General features: G+C 43.6%; 1 protein-coding gene across 3 annotated transcripts in view; it reads right to left on the bottom strand.

Moving 5' to 3' along the window:
- PLXNA1 (plexin A1) overlaps positions 1–18,483 on the bottom strand; it is a 262,601-nt gene that overhangs the window by 52,101 nt on the left and 192,017 nt on the right. For all 3 annotated transcript variants that reach the window (XM_044302494.1, XM_044302496.1, XM_044302495.1), the window contains exon 10: positions 8,002–8,202. In XM_044302494.1, the coding sequence (XP_044158429.1) occupies positions 8,002–8,202 (201 nt within the window). The remainder of the gene's footprint in view (positions 1–8,001; positions 8,203–18,483) is intronic.

Here is an 18,483-nt window from a genome sequence, read left to right as displayed (position 1 = left end):
CCCAGCATGCAAACATGCTCGGCTGCTCTTCTAACTCCCATGGAAATGAATGAAGCATTCTGGGAGTAGTAGTTTCTGAACAGCTTCAGTGCTGGAGGTTGCTGATCCCTGGTATAAATAATAGGCATTAACCTAATTCCCTATCCACGGGGTAAGCGTCTGATTTGGTCGGGGGGGGGGGGTCTAACCTGCTGTGACCCCACTGTTCATAAGAACAGAGGTGCCTGTGTTGGGGTTCTCGTATGAAGGGAGCAGGGGCGCTGAGCATATGTTTTGCTGCTCCATTCACCTCTATGGGACTGCTGAAGACAAGCACACAGCTTGGCCATCTCAGACAGTCCCATGGAGATGAATAAAGTGGCAGCACGCATGCTCGACCGCAGGGAGACCCCGAACCTCCAATTCTTCTGATCCATGAGGTGCACAGTACGACCCCCACTAATCAGACACTTATCCTATAGAGTAGAACTCCTTTAAGCTCCCCCTAGTGGCGACTACAGGGAGACGGTGACATCAACGTTTCTAAAACTCTGTCTATGCAGTGGATTTGGAGCTCTGGGTCAGAAAAAAACGGAGATTTGATTGCTATAAAGATGTATAATGAAATCAATCAGAATTCTGAATCTCTTAAGATACAAAAAAGAAAAGAAATGGGGTTTGTGAGCTGACATGGACTTTAAAGGGGTAAGACACATTTTGGGCAAACCCTGCAAAAGAGAAGCAAACCTACCCGTGTTCTTCACTCCCCATCCTCAGCTACCTCACTCCTTCCGCTGTCAACATCCACTTTGACACTGCTGCATCCAATCCCTGGCCTCAGTGATGACCTGCTCCCCTTGCGTCACTTGACCTGCCGCAAGGAGGGCAGTAAACTGCTGCAACTAGTGATTGGCTGCAGTGGCGTCAAAGCAGAGGTTGCGAGTGGTGGACATGAGCGAAGCAGCCACAGCTGGGAAGACATGTAGGGCCGGGACCCAACGGCGGCGTACACGTAAGTAGGCTTCCCTTTTCCAGGAGTGGGGGAGGGGAACCCCTTTATGCTAGTCAAAGACATAGGTAAGTGACAAACTACCCACCAGACCCCCCCCGGGAAACTCATTTTCATTTTTAGGTCAACATTCCTAAAAAAAAAAATACAAATTACAAAAATAAAATAAAAACCTGGTTTGCGATGAGATTACATTTTAGGTTCTAAGCCATGTAAAATCAAAGAGAAACAATTATTAAAAAGGAAAAAAGGGTAACCGCTGCCGACTGCTCATTTGCTCACCGCCTGCGTGGCACGAGGAGCACAAATTTTTTTTTGGCAAGGAAAAAACAAAACAAGTGTGAAGTTTTACGGGGGTGGGGGTAATATTCGTCTGGTGGTAGATCTGAACAATGGGAAAACAATTGTAAAAATTTAGAAATTAAAGACATTATAGTGATTTAGCGGCTTTATGTCATGTTTACTACACACGCCAACAGAATTAATTTTAGGATTTATTTTCTGTAGGGTTATAAAAAAAAAAAAAGCAGTGAGCGAGGATTTATGGTTTGCACCAAAGGCAAAATACATTCACTAAAAAAAGTGTAAGGCGCCGACCTAGATGGGGGGGGGGGGGGGGGGGGCGACTGCACAGCACCACCTCTTCACATAAACACTCAATGACTATCGCACTAAATCCTGGTACAAAAAATAATTATTTAATAAATTTCATTGAACTGATCGTGACCAATTAGAAACCAGACGTCCACTGAAACTACTGATGTAGCAGAGCTGATTTTGTCATCTAGATTTTATGCGGCATTAGCAAGGGGGAAAAAAAAACTGAACTATAGGAACGGCACGCGATTCCCACAGTTTTGTGATATGAGAATTACCCACAAGTAAATTTTTTTTATCTGCATCCAATCCATACTTTTTGCGGACCCATTCGCTTCAATGAAGTCACGAAAAATACGGAGCCCACACCTGTGCTGTGCGCATGCGTATGTCCGTTCTGTAGCCCCCGCAAAAATATAGAACAGATCTGATTCTTGTCCGCATTACAGACAAGGATAGGACTGTACTATTATGGCCCGGATGCTCCGTACACGGCTGGTATCCATGTTTTGCGGATCTACAATTTGCAGACCGCAAAACAGGAAACGGTGGCTTTTTAAACCGCAACATGTAAGCCCAGAATCGAGAGCCACAAGGTGCACCTGGCTTTATAATGTATCTGGTTCACTTGCAGTATAAGTAATTGTGCCGCCAGACTGTACACATATAGAACCACCGCTCTATTCTTTTCTATATATAGAGCCCTACAGCCATCACTGGGGACAGGCAAACGGTAACGGAGTGACTGAGAAATGTGGACCCTGGATCTGTTCTCATTCAGAATATAGGGGGAGTGCGCGGCATTGTTCTCCTTCTCCCAGTCCGTGTGCTCGTCATCTCTAGGAATAAAATGGGAAATCTCATTCTATCTTCTGTATGTTGGCGGCGTGGTATAAATTAGGATGCCCTGAACACTGTTACCGCTATTCCTATAATAATCAATGTAATTTATTAGCAGGTAGGGAGTGAGCGCAGAAGGCTCCCCCTCCATCGGTGACTGCAGACGCCGAACATGCAGCTGTGTCCTATTTTTTTTCTGCAGCTGATGACCTCAGCGCCTCGCGAGCTCAGTGGGGCCGGCGGTAACGTACAGGGTGTCTCTGCGGAACCCGGCTGCAATTCATCATCATTTTATCTGCACAATTTTAATTGGATCCTATCAAATTCTCCTGATTCTCCCTCCTCACTTTAAAACGCGGCTGCGAGCAAGATAAATGTGACGGCCGCATAGAGTGAGAGAGAGAGAAAGGGAAGGGGGAGAGGGGGGAATAACAAGGGCTTCACGGGAATTTTGTGAGTTTTTATATCTGAAAGCTCAATATAGAATAAGGGGGGAAAATAAAAAGGAACATTACTGCAAAATCAGCGCCTAAAGGATAAAGCTCCATGGACAGGGAAAGGGAAATAAACACATTTATAATATGCTCACCTCAATAAGCCGACATCCCGAACATACAAATAGAGGGAGCGTTATCAGGAGCCAGAGATATACTCCGATATATACACGTTTATAGAGAACAGTATTATAGCAGTTAATATTCCTGTCTATAGAGGGCAGTATTATAGCAGTTATATTCTTTTACATAGGAGCAGTATTATAGTAGTTATATTCTTGTACATAGGAGCAGTATTATAGTAGTTATATTCTTGTACATAGGAGCAGTATTATAGTAGTTATATTCTTGTACATAGGAGCAGTATTATAGCAGTTATATTCTTGTACATAGGAGCAGTATTATAGTAGTTATATTCTTGTACATAGGAGCAGTATTATAGTAGTTATATTCTTGTACATAGGAGGCAGTATTATAGTAGTTATATTCTTGTACATAGGAGGCAGTATTATAGTAGTTATATTCTTGTACATAGGAGGCAGTATTATAGTAGTTATATTCTTGTACATAGGAGGCAGTATTATAGTAGTAATATTCTTGTACATAGGAGCAGTATTATAGTAGTTATATTCTTGTACATAGGAGCAGTATTATAGTAGTTATATTCTTGTACATAGGAGGCAGTATTATAGTAGTTATATTCTTGTACATAGAGGGCAGTATTATAGTAGTTATATTCTTGTACATAGGAGCAGTATTATAGTAGTTATATTCTTGTATACAGGAGAAGTATTATAGTAGTTATATTCTTGTACATAGGAGCAGTATTATAGTAGTTATATTCTTGTACATAGGAGCAGTATTATAGTAGTTATATTCTTGTACATAGGAGGCAGTATTATAGTAGTTATATTCTTGTACATAGAGGGCAGTATTATAGTAGTTATATTCTTGTACATAGGAGCAGTATTATAGTAGTTATATTCTTGTACATAGGAGGCAGTATTATAGTAGTTATATTCTTGTACATAGGAGCAGTATTATAGTAGTTATATCCTAGTACATAGGAGCAGTATTATAGTAGTTATATTCTTGTACATAGGAGCAGTATTATAGTAGTTATATTCTTGTACATAGGAGCAGTATTATAGCAGTTATATTCTTGTACATAGGAGCAGTATTATAGTAGTTATATTCTTGTACATAGGAGGCAGTATTATAGTAGTTATATTCTTGTACATAGGAGCAGTATTATAGTAGTTATATTCTTGTACATAGGAGCAGTATTATAGTAGTTATATTCTTGTACATAGGAGGCAGTATTATAGTAGTTATATTCCTGTACATAGGAGGCAGTATTATAGTAGTTATATTCTTGTACATAGGAGCAGTATTATAGTAGTTATATTCCTGTACATAGGAGCAGTATTATAGTAGTTATATTCTTGTACATAGGAGGCAGTATTATAGTAGTTATATTCTTGTACATAGGAGCAGTATAATAGTAGTTATATTCTTGTACATAGGAGCAGTATTATAGTAGTTATATTCTTGTACATAGGAGGCAGTATTATAGTAGTTATATTCTTGTACATAGGAGCAGTAATATAGTAGTTATATTCTTGCACATAGGAGCAGTATTATAGTAGTTATATTCTTGTACATAGGGGCAGTGTTATAGTAGTTATATTCTTGTACATAGGAGCAGTATTATAGTAGTTATATTCTTGTACATAGGGGCAGTATTATAGTGTTTACACATGAATTCACCTGCGGAGAGGCTGAGGTGAGGAAAGCTCCTACCCGCCGCTATCCATACAAGCACATTAGTCAGAAGGGGCAGACAGTGAGCAAAGAGAATATAAAATCGGAGCTCCTAGTTTCGGTATGGAGAGTAACATTGAGCTTTCAGGTATTGACTTTTCATGGAAATGAATTTAGTTTACAAACCTGAATTACAATAATCTCTTAATCTTTGGGATGTAACGTCGTCTCCAGTCGTGAAAGGGTTACGTACAAGTTTAGCGAATCCCACGTTCTCCATCAATACTAGTCAGGATCAGGTGGTTGGATGCACAGAGGGCAAGGGCCAACATAAAAAAAACACAAAACACAATGGACATGCTGGGAGGCGAGATGTGCAGAGCAGCCGGAGCGTGCGCTCAGAGGAGGGAAGGAGGCTGGCGGGCGGCTCAGAACAGCATCCATCCCCATGGACACCTTGTCCATCAATACATTAGATCAGTGTTTTCTTGGCTGGAGAGCTTTGCAAACACAATTAATAAACTGAGGTTTGGCGAAGTGAACTTCTTTCATGGATTTCACGCTCTCATTGACCCGGCTTCTGCGCTCTCCAGGCTCTGCATGGAATCTCCCTGGGACATCAAAAGGCCTTCTACCCCCGGGTACAGACTCCTCTAAGGAGCAATTCACCACTTTCCATCTGTCATCCTCCCCTCAATACACCCAATCTAAGGAGACAATCGGAGAGACATGTGGATATATAGGAGGATCCCGACCACCACATACAGCAAATTACAACGTGAACTGGTCCCCAACTTCCATGACGTAACCAAGGATCTATGGCCCACAATACACTAATTCACAAACCAAATCCATCAGAAAACGCAAGTCACTCTCGGTCTCTGTCAAGAAAACTCCTAAAATCACAAAAAATCGATTACTCAGAAATTCAGAATCCACGTGTATATTATGGATCCTGTGCTCACTTATATCCGCTGCACATGCAAGAAAAGATCATAGCATAATTCTCTATAAATCTCATCCGATCACAGTTCTCATATTTCAATTAATAGCAAAGAACGAAGCATATTTGAATACACTAGCTTATACAGGATCCATTATGCTCCAGAGCTGCAGTCATAATTCTGCTAGTTATGACTGGAAACTACATTATTTTTCTCCGAAATTCCAAAGCAGCTTAGCTGAGAGCCTATGATAATGGGGAAACGTAATTGTTCCTACATCAGATGTTCAGTGCCTGGTGTACAGACATTTTATATTATGAAAGTCAGCAGTTCAGACACTAAGCAAACAGCTAATGCTTGGATATTTCACCTGAGAAGGCAGAATAGTGAGTGCAGCTCTGGAGTATAATACAGGATGTAACTCAGGATCAGTACAGGATAAGTAATGTAATGTATGTACACAGTGACTGCACCAGCAGAATAGTGAGTGCAGCTCTGGAGTATAATACAGGATGTAACTCAGGATCAGTACAGGATAAGTAATGTAATGTATGTACACAGTGACTGCACCAGCAGAATAGTGAGTGCAGCTCTGGAGTATAATACAGGATGTAACTCAGGATCAGTACAGGATAAGTAATGTAATGTATGCACACAGTGACTGCACCAGCAGAATAGTGAGTGCAGCTCTGGAGTATAATACAGGATGTAACTCAGGATCAGTACAGGATAAGTAATGTAATGTATGTACACAGTGACTGCACCAGCAGAATAGTGAGTACAGCTCTGGAGCATAATAATACAGGATGTAACTCAGGATCAGTACATTATAAATAATGTATGTACACAGTGACTGCACCAGCAGAATAGCGAGTGCAGCTCTGGAGGATAATACAGAATGTAACTCAGGATCAGTACAGGATAAGTAATGTATGTACACAGTGACTGCACCAGCAGAATAGTGAGTGCAGCTCTGGAGTATAATACAGCATGTAACTCAGGATCAGTACAGGATAAGTAATGTATGTACACAGTGACTCCACCAGCAGAATAGTGAGTGCAGCTCTGGAGTATAATTCAGGATGTAACTCAGGATGAGTACAGGATAAGTAATGTATGTACACAGTGACTCCACCAGCAGAATAGTGAGTGCAGCTCTGGAGTATAATTCAGGATGTAACTCAGGATGAGTAATGTATACACACAGTATGTGCACTCTTATTTGGTGGTCATTGGGTGGGGGATATAACGTGGCTGATAGGACATGACTCAGTGGCAGTCTATGAGAGGCAATGGCGCTCACTATCTACACTGCAACCCTGACAGACCGTGTCTCTTCAGCTCAGAGGTGTACATGACAAGAAACCATCAATGATCGCTCAGAGGTGATTAGATTTGTTGCTTTCAGAGCAAATACCCATAAACTCCGGAGACACATAAAGACCACCGGGACCAGCCGTCCTGCAGATATTACACTCAGCAGTGTTTAACAAGTCCCTCAACAAACGCACTTATTGACCTACATCACACCACAGCAGATCATAAAAATCTGACAATTCCCCTATGGCTGCAACTGCACAGATGTGATGTACAAGGAAACTGTGCAAATACAGCGATCAGATCCAAACACACAAAACTGCAGCAGAGACGGACGCAGCGGTCCCTCCATCACGCAGCCGTCACATCAGCCCAGAGGACTGCAGCTCCCACTGTACTTTATATTTTGCTCACTCCTGTTTTGCTTTCATTTGCTGCAGTTTGTAATCATAAAATCCTGCGAGCACCTCTGGGAAATAAACACTATGTAAATAGGTTTATTAGGAGGAAAACAAAGTGAGACGGGCCCGTCACATGAGGAAGACTGCAAGACACCCACACGGAGGCTAGAAGACACTGATGAGACAGAGAGAAGGATAAGAGAGAGATAGATAAGAGATAGATAGATAGATAGATAGATAGATAGATAGATAGATAAGAGATAGATAGATAGATAGATAAGAGATAGATAGATAGATAAGAGATAGATGATAGATATGAGATAGATGATAGATATGAGATAGATGATAGATATGAGATAGATGATAGATATGAGATAGATGATAGATATGAGATAGATGATAGATATGAGATAGATAGATAGATATGAGATAGATAGATAAGAGATAGAGAGATATGAGATAGATAGATAGGAGATAGATAGATAGATAAGAGGTGGATAGATGATAGATAGATAGGATAGATGAGAGATATGAGATAGATGAGAGATAGATAGGAGATAGATATTATTCTCTGTAAATTAAAAAAAAATGCTCATCATTTTGGCGGGGATGTCACCATCAGTAGGGGTCGGTCACGCTGCAGAGCTGCCACTTACCGAGGTGTTCTGACACTGGATGCTGGTGCTGTTAAAGCGCAGGGCAGTGACTCGCGTCACGCTCCCCGGGATGTGGAAGATGCACTCGTAATTGCGCTGTCCGGACTGCGGCTGGGGGAGGTTCTTGGCGGTCAGTGTGATCGGCTTCACCACTCCGACGGGAATGTAGATCTGAGTGGAAGGTAGAATCTGGGGGCAGTCCTGTAACGACAAAGAGGAGAGGGTCTATCATCACCTGTGCCATATCACCCACCCTGGAACCTCAGGGCCGGCATGTCAGAAGCCGTATCCCCCTGTGGCGATTTTAACTACAGCAACACATAAAATGGTAATGTCCTTTTAAATTCAGCCAGTGACTGTAACGGAGGGAAGGCTGCCGATATGGGCTACACCGTAAAATGCCATATAAAGAACATAGAAGTCCGAGCTAATAACCTTGGTTGATTTTTGCTGCAGAGGGGAAACATACAATGATCATCTTGTGCTTACCAATCCATCATTATTGAAAAAGCAATCTATGGATTTACTAGGAAGGAGACCGAAGATGGAAGCATTAAGGTCACTGACCTGAAAGGGGCTGCAGGCCTGAAGCCTGTATTACACAGGCCAATGTTTCGGCCAATAATTGCTAAGGAGTGTTCTGCCGCTGATTGCCCGATCAATGAACTAATGCTTATTCATCGGGCAATTCAGATTTTTAAGCAGGCTTAAATATCAGCGCTTGCTGGCAGCAGATTCTGCTGGCAAACCACGAGACAGTATGGCGACGAGCAATGGGACAGCGATCGTTACTCCCCATGCTGCGGAGGAGATCGCTGCATGAAATAGCAGGGGTCTCCTCCGCTTGCTAGCAAGCAATTGCCGGGAAGAGAACACTCCCCTCCAGACAATCGCTTGCTGATCTGCCTGTGTAATACAGGCGTTAGACTCCTATGTGGTTATCAGCACTGGAGTGTTTGATAAGAAGTAGCAATCAGGAGGGTGTGGGAGTGTGATATGAAATATAAATCATAGGGGTGCTGGTGTGTGATATGAAGTAGCAATCATGGGGTTGGGGTGTGTGATATGAAGTAGCAATCATGGGGGTTGGGGTGTGTGATATGAAGTAGCAATCATGGGGATGGTGGTGTGTGATATCAAGTAGCAATCATGCGGGGGGTGATATGAAGTAGCAATCATGGGGTTGGGGTGTGTGATATGAAGTAGCAATCATGGGGGTTGGGGTGTGTGATATGAAGTAGCAATCATGGGGGTGGTGGTGTGTGATATGAAGTAGCAATCATGGGGGTGGTGGTGTGTGATATGAAGTAGCAATCATGGGGGTGGTGGTGTGTGATATGAAGTAGCAATCATGGGGGTGGGGGGGAGAGATGAAGTAGCAATCATGGGGGTGGCGGTGTGTGATATGAAGCAGCAATCATGGGGGTGGGGGGGGGTGAGATGAAGCAGCAATCATGGGGGTGGCGGTGTGTGATATGAAGTAGCAATCATGGGGGTGGTGGTGTGTGATATGAAGTAGCAATCATAGGGGTGGGAGTGTGTGTTAAGAAGTAGCACTCATGGGGTGGGGGGGTGATAAGTAGCAGTCACGGGGGTGCGGACGTATGATCTAAAATAGCAGTCATGGGGGGCTGCAATTTTTCTGGAATCCTGAAGAATCAGTTGCCTAAAAGTGGTTGGTAGAAGGAAACAATGGAGTGCGTTTAGCTGCACATTTAAAGGGCCTGGATCCAAAGGTTGTTTAAAGGACAGTCCTATTGTCTATTCTCTAAAAAAATAAAAAATAAAATACAGGGGCTGAACCATAACATTGGGGTTCATGCATCAAGAAGCTGTTAGTAGATCACCTTGGATTCTGATGCTACTGAAAATGGCTCCATTGCTGCTCCACGAAGATGCCCGGGAAAGCTGAAGCCGGCCGTAATTATCAGGATGCCAGTCGGGCTCTCAGGATGCGCTAATAAAGAGACCCCCTCTATGTGCTATGCGATATATACGCTCCACAGACCTTTTTTTTTTTTTTTTTTTTTTAACTAAATTGCTGCCCTTCGCGTTATTTGATACCTGCCACACAATCCCTATTGTCCTGTGCTGTATACATCACCATATACTCAAGACGGCCCAATGTACAATGGAAGACCATGGTAAACAGTCACCAGCGTCTAGCGTCAGTCATACAGGTAACCATCAGTCCAGAAGACTCTTCTCTTACAGGTTTAAGGTGGGAAGGCCTCCAGTGTAAGACGATAGAGGATGCCCACCACTGGCTCGGTCCCGGCTACCCTTATAACACACGAGGCAGGCGTTCCCGAGCATTCATGGTTCATATTAACAGCTGGGTTTTCGATTGCCACGAATATGAACAAAAGTCAATGATTCGGTGCGGAGTTGCACATCTTATGCCAAAAAAACAGAGAGACTGGCTGGCTGAGTTTATTCAGCAGCTTCTGAAAGACATGTAACGTGTGGCTCATGTTCCATCCAACATCTAACGAAGAGATGAGAAGTGTTAACCACCGCATACGAAATGTGCCAGGACACCCGTATGGCTCATCCCGAGTCATTTGTACCACATCCGGCAGAAGCCAGCTGTTGGGAGTCTGCAGAGCGTGCTGGCAGGAGAGGGGTTATCTGTCAATGACACTTCCTTAAAGTCATCTTCAGCTTTCTTTCTGATCATCGCTCTTGACTGGAGCTCCTCTAAGGTTGCGGCACGGCTCCGTTAACACTCATCAGTAGAAGGGTTATCAGAATAACTGATCATCGCCAACAAGAAGCCAACATTGCAAATCTGAGCTGAGGCCACAATTTAACCCTCAACATCGAGCGATGAGCTCTCAGTATTTCCCAACATTCATCCTTCTGGCGGAGGCGGCTATTCAGCAGCTCACAAGGCGTTTGATGCAGTAATGATGATGATAGCGGCGCAGGTGGAATGGAAGAGCTGCAGTCTCTATAATATCGATTCTACAATCAAGAAGGATATCCTATGTTCTAGATAATATCCCAGTAATATAATTGTGGCAAGATTATACGATCTGCAATACATAAAGCCTAAAGGTAAAGCCCTTATTTCAACCCACATTACACCGGAAAGCCAAGATCCACAAGAGAACAGATACGGTAGATAAAACTTCAGGTTCCAACCCTTGCTTTGACTTGGCCTCAACATTCCACTAGCATAGAAGTTAATGAAAACGGCTCTTAACCTTCGGGCTTGTTCACACGACCGTGTGAAGCCTGTGCCCATGCTGTGTACCGCGAATTGCGGTCCGCTAAGCACGGGCACCTGGTTAGACATTGCTACCATTCACTTGAATGGGTCCGCGATCCCTCCGTTCCGCAAAAAGAGCGGAAACACGGAACGGAACCTCAGAAAGCACTCCGTAGTGTTCCGTACCGTTCTGCATCTCCGGATTTTTGGACCCATTGAAAAGAATGGGTCCGCATCCGTGATGCGGAATGGCCACGGAACGGGACCTGTGTACTGCAGACCCCCAAATGCGGTCCGCAATATGGGCACGGGCTTCACCCGGTCGTGTGAACAAACTCTTAATTTCATACTGTTTCTTTATGTAAATAAACCTAAAACACTATATAATAAAAAAAGTACAAGAATATAACTACTATAATACTGCTCCTATGTACAGGAATATAACTACTATAATACTGCCTCCTATGTACAAGAATATAACTACTATAATACTGCCTCCTATGTACATGAATATAACTACTATAATACTGCCTCCTATGTACATGAATATAACTACTATAATACTGCCTCCTATGTACATGAATATAACTACTATAATACTGCCTCCTATGTACATGAATATAACTACTATAATACTGCTCCTATGTACAAGAATATAACTACTATAATACTGCTCCTGTGTACAAGAATATAACTACTATAATACTGCTCCTATGTACAGGAATATAACTACTATAATACTGCTCCTATGTACAAGAATATAACTACTATAATACTGCTCCTATGTACAAGAATATAACTACTATAATACTGCTCCTATGTACAGGAATATAACTACTATAATACTGCCTCCTATGTACATGAATATAACTACTATAATACTGCCTCCTATGTACATGAATATTACTATAATACTGCCTCCTATGTACATGAATATAACTACTATAATACTGCTCCTGTGTACAAGAATATAACTACTATAATACTGCTCCTATGTACAGGAATATAACTACTATAATACTGCTCCTATGTACAAGAATATAACTACTATAATACTGCTCCTATGTACAGGAATATAACTACTATAATACTGCTCCTATGTACAAGAATATAACTACTATAATACTGCTCCTATGTACAAGAATATAACTACTATAATACTGCTCCTATGTACAAGAATATAACTACTATAATACTGCTCCTATGTACAGGAATATAACTACTATAATACTGCCTCCTATGTACATGAATATAACTACTATAATACTGCCTCCTATGTACATGAATATAACTACTATAATACTGCTCCTATGTACAAGAATATAACTACTATAATACTGCTCCTGTGTACAAGAATATAACTACTATAATACTGCTCCTATGTACAGGAATATAACTACTATAATACTGCTCCTGTGTACAAGAATATAACTACTATAATACTGCTCCTATGTACATGAATATAACTACTATAATACTGCCTCCTATGTACAAGAATATAACTACTATAATACTGCCTCCTATGTACAAGAATATAACTACTATAATACTGCTTCTATGTACAAGAATATAACTACTATAATACTGCCTCCTATGTACAAGAATATAACTACTATAATACTGCTCCTATGTACAAGAATATAACTACTATAATACTGCTCCTATGTACAAGAATATAACTACTATAATACTGCTCCTATGTACAGGAATATAACTACTATAATACAGCTCCTATGTACAAGAATATAACTACTATAATACTGCTCCTATGTACAAGAATATAACTACTATAATACTGCCTCCTATGTACAAGAATATAACTGCTATAATACTGCTCCTATGTACAAGAATATAACTGCTATAATACTGCTCCCATGTACAAGAATATAACTACTATAATACTGCTCCTGTGTACAAGAATATAACTACTATAATACTGCTCCTGTGTACAAGAATATAACTACTATAATACTGCTCCTGTGTACAAGAATATAACTACTATAATACTGCCTCCTATGTACAAGAATATAACTACTATAATACTGCCTCCTATGTACAAGAATATAACTACTATAATACTGCCTCCTATGTACAAGAATATAACTACTATAATACTGCTCCTATGTACAAGAATATAACTACTATAATACTGCTCTTGTGTACAAGAATATAACTACTATAATACTGCTCCTATGTACAAGAATATAACTACTATAATACTGCTCCTGTGTACAAGAATATAACTACTATAATACTGCCTCCTATGTACAAGAATATAACTACTATAATACTACTCCTATGTACAAGAATATAACTACTATAATACTGCCTCCTATGTACAAGAATATACCTACTATAATACTGCTCCTATGTACAGGAATATAACTACTATAATACTGCTCCTCGTTACATCTTTAGACAGTATTAGGCTACTTTCACACTTGCGTTCAGAACGGATCCGTCTGCATTATAGTTTAGAAAAAATGAAAGTTGAAAGTTGCTCAGACGGATCCGTCCAGACTTTACATTGAAAGTCAATGGGGGACGGATCCGTTTGAAAATGGAGCCATATTGTGTCAACTTCAAACGGATCCGTCCCCATTGACTTACATCCGTTTGCCTCGGCACGGCCAGGCGGACACCCGAACGCTGCAAGCTGCGTTCGGGTGTCCGCCTGCGGAGCGGAGGACAGACGGTGCCAGACTGATGCATTCTGAGCGGATCCGCATCCACTCAGAATGCATTGGGGCCGCTTGTGAGAGCCTTCAAACGGAACTTACAAGCGGAGCCTCGAACGCTAGTGTGAAAGTAGCCTTTATTGATTTAAAAATAAATGTTTTTGCTGCACATGATGTGTCACCTTGATGAAACAGCACAATGGTAGCAGAAGGCGAAAGGGAAAAAAAAACAAAAAAAAAATGAAAAATTGCTCGTACTCCTAGGTCTGGAAACCCAAGTTAGCCAAGCAGCGATCAGGGGAGCAGATGGCCGCAGATTATCATGAACGGGATCAGCACATTTCTGCGCGTTTCACACTCATCGCGCCTGGAACGAGAGCAAAGCAACGAGGAGAGCCAAAGGCGCAGGATGGACAGAGATCGACCTGGATAATCTGGACCCATCTGGTCACTGGGGCGATGGCACAGCTGCACTATTAAATGGGGGATCATCAGGCGATATGTCCATACCCACATACAGTCCACACGTGTACCCATGTATATAATACGGCCCATTGGTGGAACACAGCAATGTTCTCCGACCTGCGGCTACACAGTGCATGAGAAACTACAGCTCCCAGCGTGCCCTGACAGCCACAGCCTGTAAGGCGGTAGAACACGGTGGTTGCTGTACTGCCATAAGATAGCGTCTGTGTATCACTGAGCCGACGAGGAAAAACAGAGCTCTTCCCTCCAGGCTTCAGAAGGAGCAGAAGAATGCTGATGCAACTCACAGAGCCTTATTGCATGGTCAACCCATCCGGGACAAGGTCAACAGAGACAGGGGCCTCGGAGACGGGAGCGTCGCAGGTCCAAGTACAGGGGCCGACTCCACCGCAGGAGCAGCTAATAACATGTTTTGATGCACAGAGGCCTAGAGGCATAATAACTACAAGATCAGCTGCAAGGGGAGGGGGTCCCAAGAGCTGGGTATTTCAGCAGAGGGCACGGCACCTTCAGATGGTGGAAGTTCACATTATACAAAATACTTTTATTTATTTATTTTGCAAAGTTGTTTCAAAACGGCTGCAGTGATGTGTGATTTCTCTGCAAACAGGGTGTACAGATCCCAATATACACCCCAAGCGTGTTCCTAGGGTAGAATACCGCCTGTTAGTTCCTGCTCCGCACCTCAAATATTTTTAATAATTTTTGCTATTTTTTTAAAATAATTTTTGCTATATTACCGTGGGACTTTATGAATGACGGTTAGCTGTGGACCATCAAGACTAATTAATAGGTATCAAGGGTCTAGTCACATATTGCAGTTGAGGTGCAGATCTCGCGGTGCATCCGAGAACTGAAAATTGCCACAATTTGGATAGGTAGTGCTCACCAAGAGTCCAAAACTGTCAAACGTCACGCGGTTTTTTTTTTACCACCGAATGCGAGACGCTTGTATTTTACTCTTTAATTTTTAATTACTCTTATTTTTGCTCCTGTTATGAATGTGATTGCTGCTGTTATGCCCAAATTCCCCCGCTGAGGGACAATAAAGGGATTTTCTTCTTCTTCTTAATTACCTACTGGAAGGATCCTCCCATAGACAGACTGAGGGCGAGGTTTAGACAAGGGTCAAAACATAGGGGGTCATTTACGATCATGAATATGCCTTTTGGCGCAATCTGCAACTTTTCCCCACGCCCGCCAGGTCTAAAAAAGTGGGTGGGGAAAACAGGCCCGTCTCATTCATCATTCTCTACGCCTAAAATGTAAGACAGCGAGGAAGCCGGCTTACATTCAGGCTGGCGCTGGATGCACCAACGTTATGGAAAGGCCGGCGCCTCTTCATAACTTCGGCAGATCCGCCACCAGGTACAGGGGTTGTTAAGACCAGCGTCTAAAACACAATCTTAATAAATGACCCCCATAATCTTTTTGGCCTACTATAGGCAGAGCGGGGGGCGGGGGGCGGGGGGCGGGGGGGGGGCGGGGGGGCGGGGGGGGGGGGGGGGGGGGACGGAGGCTCCTGCTGCACACACAGTTCAGTGAGGAGGAGGACATGGCTAATCTAAATTTTTTATTAATTCTAATACTTTGTCTACATTGGAAACTAGGCAGTTTGACCATACTTCTCTAATTAAACTCCACCCATCTCATTAAAGGGGTTTTCCAGTAAAAGTTTTTTTTTTTTTTTACCAAGTTCCTGCAGCATGGTCCCTGAAACAGAAGATTCCTATTTACCTGCACCGCTCCGGTCCTCTCAATCTATTGGCTATGGGAATGGTCACATGTACAGCTCCAGCCAATGACTGGCTTCAGAGGTCATGTGACCACAAGCAGCACGTCGCCGCTGAATCCAGTGCACGTCACCACGCCCATAGCCAGCTGGATGTAAACTATGCCGGGACCGGAAGAAGGGGCGAGCGCAGGCAGCGCGGACCCCCGAAGCGGCGCGGAGTACGTTCCGTAAGTATGAACCTTCTGTTTTAGGGCCATGCTGCAGGAACTAAAAACAATTTTTTTACCAGTTGCTTTAAGACCAACCCACCAGCGGAAGGAGAAGATGGAGGCTCTCTTTTCCCTGCCAGGTCTCTCCAAGCTTTTTGCAGTCTGCAGATGTATAGGCGCTTGCATTTGCTTTCTTTCCTCCGCACATTTCTATGGTGACTGTCCCTTTAAGGCTGTAATAAGCAGACAGATCCTCTTGGCACTGAATGGGTTCACAAGCCCATGTCAACTAATGCACGTCTGTCAAGCTAATGATATTCATGACACATTGGGCAGCCCCCGACTTGCCCCCACAGGTCCTGGACGGCTTCTCTCTCCATCAGGCCCAATTCATTTGTCACTTAAGCCTGAGCGGGATGTAGGCTTCATTTTGCACGAGCGGGCACATTAATATTCTTCGCGATGGACGGCAACATAAATCCAGCTCATTGCACCAAACAAAGGAAAATGCAATTTTCAAGAGCTGCAAAGTGGCACCGGAGGGGACCCTCTCTGGAGGGCCGAGGCCACACGGGGCGATATTAAGTGGGTGACAAAACTGTTGGATTTATGCTGCATTTGCTTGATTAACTCATGTTTGGTGATAAAGACAAGGGAGTGTAACTGGAAGGTAAAGCAATGCTGACCACCCGGCGGGCATGGGGCACAGCCTGCTATGGTCACCGGGAACTGTGGACACCTGGGCTCAATGCCAACCAAAGGGTCGTAGACGCTGCTGCATCATACTGCCTGATCTGTCACCTGTGGCTCTTTAGACTACAACTCCCAGCATGCCTCTGAACAGACACATGCTCCCGATTTCTGCTACACTGGCACCAAAGGGTGCCAGGAAGAGCTAATTTTGCAAAGTTAAAGGGGCATTCCGGCTGTTACAACTTGCTATAACTATTAAATTGGTGAGGGTCGTACCGCTGGGAACACCCGATCATGAGCTCAGGGACCCCGTACCCCTCGGGAGCCCCTGAAATGAAGCGTCAAGTCGAGCTTGAGAGTTTTTGAGACCGCCAGGAGCGCTCCGCTATTTAGTGCCTGATGCTCCGTTCATTTCAGGAGGGCTCCAAGGGGTATGGGGCCCCTGTTCTCAGTGGGGATCGCAGCAGGAGGACCCCCACCGGTCTAATTGTAATGCCCTATCTTGTAACAAACAGAATACCCCTTTAATTCATGGTACAATTTAATATTCTGCAGCTTTCTTATCTTCCGTTTCTCACCTTTTCAAGATCTGCTTGCTGTCAACAAATGGGAACATTCTCCTTGATGCTGCAGTCCGAATACTTCTCACAGCAGAGGATTTGTTACAATTGTATTCAGTCTAGACGATCACCTGTGGGCTAAGCAGCCCTGATACATTGTAACAAACTATCAGGAGAGGGGCGAGATTTTGTGCCACTGATGGATTTGGGCGAGAATGAACGGGAAGGCGTTTCTAACGCAATATAGTGGAAGAGCCGGAGAGTGTGCCAGGGCCTCGCACCTGCGTCTGTGGAGGGGACTGGTTAGAAGATGGAGCAGCTACCTGGGGACCAGACAGAATCTGCTGACGGAGCACAAGCTGAGGCAGCCGCAGCACCTGAGCCGCGGCATCTGTGGCCCTGGCACAGCGAATGAACATGTTACAGGCATCATGCGATCACAGCCGGGCGGACGATTGAGATACAAAAAAAGGAACCAGGTGCCAAGGACGTGACAGACTCAATGCATCCGAAAACGGCTGCGCGCCAACCGGTGTGACCCCGTGCACTGCTGCCACAGCAGCTGTCACCCAGCTTTCCCGGGCTCCTACCTACTTAACGCATACGTCGGCAGATATGTCATTCAGCAGCTCAGGAACGCTTGGTGATATCTCTTGCCACCCAGCTTTCCCTGAAACAGATAAAAGCAATGGCGTTGCATAGGTCAGCTCAGTCTTTTATCGTCCCCGTAAAGGTCACACAGCAATGCCCATGGGTCTGAGGGCCCGCGTCATCCCGAAAATATGCATCAGCCATGCAAAACAGGAAACACCTGGAGAGCAGCACACCCGGCGACATGCAGAGCGGAGACGCATCCTCGGGAATTCGCTTTACATGACGCGTGTGTGGTTCACTGCACATGAGGGAG

The sequence above is a fragment of the Bufo gargarizans genome, chromosome 7 (genome assembly GCF_014858855.1).
Source record: "Bufo gargarizans isolate SCDJY-AF-19 chromosome 7, ASM1485885v1, whole genome shotgun sequence".
NCBI lineage: Eukaryota > Metazoa > Chordata > Amphibia > Anura > Bufonidae > Bufo > Bufo gargarizans.
This window is presented reverse-complemented; position numbering and strand designations above follow the sequence as displayed.